The 4,471-nt window shown below is 36.0% G+C and overlaps 1 protein-coding gene across 1 annotated transcript; it reads left to right on the top strand.

Moving 5' to 3' along the window:
• The first annotated feature begins 540 nt into the window (after positions 1-540).
• LOC116865347 (olfactory receptor 51A4-like) lies at positions 541-1,490 on the top strand. Its single transcript, XM_032853619.1, is given in 2 exon segments — positions 541-1,141; positions 1,144-1,490. Coding segments are annotated over 2 exon segments (948 nt in total).
• Positions 1,491-4,471: the final 2,981 nt, after the last annotated feature.

The raw sequence follows: 4,471 nt of genomic DNA, 5'->3' as shown, positions 1-4,471 counted from the left end.
TAAGATGATTTGTAGTTTATGTTTCCATGCTTAATTTCTATAGGTAAAACTAACAGGAAAAATGACCAGGTTTCCAAATGCCTGAATATTTATAGGTATGATGTTGATGTGGAGAAAGTGCAGGAGTTTCTTTTGGGGTTCCAGCTTAAGTAATTAAAAATAAAAGTAGATGCAAACAACTAAATAAATTTAAAAAATAGACTTCTGAGAATAAAATTTTTCTAAGCATTGAGATAAAAAAGAAAATCATGTACTTAATTTTCATTGTCACTTGATCGATGATTGGAGTGTTCTAGGCCAAAGGAATGATAGTAGCTCTTCCGTTTTAATACTAGGTATCCATTGTCCTCACTTCAGATAGTTATTCAGATAAACTGGGAAACATTTTAAGGGTTAATTCTTTGATATCTAAGGATGCCTAGGATTAGTTCTGTCCCAGAGAAGTTAGGTGCACTATGTCCTCCTATCCTAAAATCTATGTTTTTCTCCAAATAGAAACACATAGAACCTGATTTGGGCTGGATCCCAAGAAATATCCTTATGGAACTTGTAAATGGTAGCTGGTTCCAGCCACCCACTCTCCTTCTAACAGGCATTCCTGGACTGGAGGCTGTGCAAATATGGATCTCTATCCCACTGTGTGTCATGTATCTAACTGCCCTCCTGGGGAACTGCATCATCCTCTTTGTTATCAAAACCACCTCCAGCCTTCATGAGCCTCAATACATCTTCCTATCTATGCTGGCAACCACAGATGTAGGTCTGTCTTTATCAACTCTACCTACAGTACTCAGGGTCTTCCTCCTGAATCGCAGAGAAATAGAGTTCCATTCTTGTCTAACACAGATGTTCTTCATTCATACTTTCTCTTCCATGGAGTCAGCCATCCTGTTGGCCATGGCCTTTGACCGATTTGTAGCTATTCGCAACCCACTGCACTACACTGTGGTCTTAACCTCTCCTCGAATTATTGGGATGGGAATTGCAGCCATGGTTAGGGGTGTGATGTTGATGGTACCCTTGCCAATCCTGCTCAAGAAATTGTCTTTCTGCAAAGATGTTATTCTATCACATTGTTACTGCTACCATCCTGATGTTATGAAGCTGGCCTGTGGCCCCATCAGAATCAACATCATCTACGGTTGTCCCTTGTCCTCTGCTCTTTTGGAGTTGACTCTGTGCTCATTGTCATTTCATACATACTTATTTTGAAAACAGTGCTGGGTATTGCCTCAGAAGATGGTCAGCTCAAGTCACTTAATACTTGTGTGTCCCACATTTTCACTGTTTGTATCTTTTATGTGCCACTCATTGTGCTGGCTCTAATTCACAGATTTGGTATGTTCACATCTCCTGTTCTCCATGTCACCATGGCCAATCTCTTTCTCTTTTTGACCCCTATCCTTAATCCCTTGGTTTATAGCCTAAAAACCAAACAGATAAGATCTGTAATACACAAGGTATTCAAGGGCAGGGGAAACTTGTTGTAGTCAAGAGTGGCTTAGTGAAAATGATACCCTGACTCTCTCTTCCTTTTTCATCTGTCGGTTTTCCAAGAACAGTTTTGTAAGAGTGGAGGTATTTTCTTTTTGTCTGACAAGAAGATGGTAGTATTGTCTTGAGCCAATTTATTATTTACTATTGTTTTGATCTAATTTATCATCCATTAATGTGTTGCATGAAAGATCTTAGTGAAATTTTATGTCTCTCTGTTATTTAAATGCTTAAGTTTAAATATTCAAGTGATTTACAATTAAATGTCAGATAAAGGCCAAGTTATTACATATTTTAGAAAGTTTTCCATTTTCTTATCCTTACCTTTCTCTCCAATCTCAACTTTGATTACATGATGTTCCCTTTCTTCAAATTGGGTGATTCAATATATTTTTATACATGTATACCAGCCCTCATAAGACTCTAAACATTTATCAATGCTTGGCTTGCAATTTCAACACCAACATGGAACAAAATTTTTTCTGTTATGAGTGTTTCCAACATTTCAGTAAAATTGGCACTTTCCTTTTCCCTCAAATATAACCCATTAATAATTTTATTACACTACAGCACAATTTTACTTCATGTTTATATTCTTCAATTTAGAATTGTTGTGGAAGAGCACTGTGTTGCTTTATACTAAATCTCTGGTATATACCTATATACTGGCACAGTAAATCCCAACTGTGTTCTTTTAATAAATGAAGGAATATTCGTGGGCATAGGTAATTGCACTTGGCAACCATGACTCTTTCCTGCTAACATAACTATTGTTTAATGACCCTCCCCCTCTAAACAATCAGGGACTATGTCTCTTGTCTTTGTCATTGCATCTTCAGTACCTTGTGAAATATCTATACTATAAATTATAATAAATGTATATTGCTGAATAAATTAATAAATATGTCAGAGATGTCTTTGGTAATATGTAATACCTGTAAAAGTATTATATTTACACATTAATGTATATAAATGTATGATATTTACACATTAAAATGTAACTATAAAACAAGTGAGGGAAATCTTTAAAATACTGTATTATGGAAAGAAGAAAGGAAACTGAATTATTGGATGTCTTCCTCAAGCTCCAAACTTTTAATTACATTACCCAAATAAGCCTCATTTAAACCAAAGGAGATGAGTTTTACTAGCACCATTTTAGTGAAAAGGAGATAGTTAAAAGATAATAAACAATTTGTAAGTATCTGCCTAATAAAAATGATTAGACCTCGGATTAAATGCCACCACATATTATATTAAGAACACATAAAGTTTACTAAATCCAACTTTTTTTCTGCCACAAATATAAGATATAAAGATATGCAGACACATAGGTGTCATTGAACACTATTTATTTAATTGTAGTATTTTAACCTGATTGTATCTGTATTCATGTTCACTTACATTAGATAAGCCATGAGTTCTCTGATTCCAGAAACAGTTGTCTTGCTCACAAATACACTATTTTTCTTATCAAGTTATGTCTGCATGAAATATACAGTGCCAAGAAAACTGCTCACTGTAAAACTAGGATTTAAACTCACATCTGTCTGTGCTCCTTCAAATGTCTATGTTCTCAATTCCACCACATATTTCATGCCTGAAAAACCTGACCCCTAAGAATAACATTGCCAAAATGTATAGCTTTACCACACTGAAATGTGACTGTATGTGGAGGTCATTATATGTATATTTTTATTTTGCTTTCACTTTTAAAGAAACACTGGAATATTCAATTTGAAAAACTGAGGTTATCCATATTTCAATCCCTTTTTTATTACATACCCTAGATTTGAAAGAGGTCCGATTCATACTCAAAGAACAAAGTCAATTTCAGGATTCCTTCCTCTCATACATTCTTGAGTTGCTCTGTGTTCCAGAATTTAGAGGCACTCTCGTCCTGTCCATGTGATGTGATTTCTCTGACTTATTACACTGATTCTGTACTTACTTATTTGAAACCAGTGGATCTAGCTAAGGTGTTATTTCTGCCTTTGGTACTGAAGGCTTAATTTGTCTTATCATCTGATGAAACTTTTAGCAGTGTAAGTGATAGAAATAGGAACATCTTGAAAAGTGGGGCTGCGTTTCCTCTCCCAGAACACCATATCAGTATTTCCTTAGCACAGCTAGGCCATGTCTTCTCCATTTGACAGTCAGGGTATACATTTTGGAAATATATTTGGGAATACACATGGGAATATACTTCTCCATTTAACAGCCAGGGAATATGGAGAACAGTTTTACTATTTGAAGATGGAGGGCTTATTGTCCAGTGAATGCTCAAGTAGGGAGTCTGAGGACAGGTTCAGAGGAGACATAATAACAATTGCTCTGAAGAGACAGAGAATGGACATGTGAAAATAATTAACTGTGTATTTATGTGAAAAAGAAAAAAAACAGGAAAGATAAAAAGGAAGATAATCTGGTTGAACCAAGAGTCTCAAAAAGGGGGGGTTTCCTCAAAATGTTGAAAATAGAGCTGCCCTATGACCCAGAAATCACACTACTGGGTATCTACCCTAAAGATACAAATGTAGTGATCCAAAGAGGCTCATGCACCTGAAGGTTTATAGCTGCAATGTCCACAATAGCCAAACTATGGAAAAAACCTAGATATCCATCAACAGATGAATGGATAAAGAAGCAGTGGTGTATATATATACAATGGAATACTATGCAGCCATCAAAAGAAATGAAATTTTGTTATTTGCAACAATGCAGATGCAACTAGGGGTATTATGCTGAGCGAAATAAGTCAGTCAGAGAAAGACAATTATCATATGATCTCCCTGATATCAGGAAATTGAGAGGCAAAGTAGGGGTTCATGGGGTAGGGAAGGAAAAAATGAAACAAGATGGGATTGGGAGGGAGACAAACCATTTGAGACTCTTAATCTCACAAAACAAACTGGGGGTTGCCAGGAGGAGGGGGGTATGGAGAGGGTATATGTTATAGTGAGTGCTGTGAAGTGTG

Source organism: Lontra canadensis, unplaced genomic scaffold (assembly GCF_010015895.1).
Source record: "Lontra canadensis isolate GAN:19392208 unplaced genomic scaffold, GSC_riverotter_1.0 scaffold7, whole genome shotgun sequence".
NCBI classification, from domain to species: domain Eukaryota; kingdom Metazoa; phylum Chordata; class Mammalia; order Carnivora; family Mustelidae; genus Lontra; species Lontra canadensis.
This window is presented reverse-complemented; position numbering and strand designations above follow the sequence as displayed.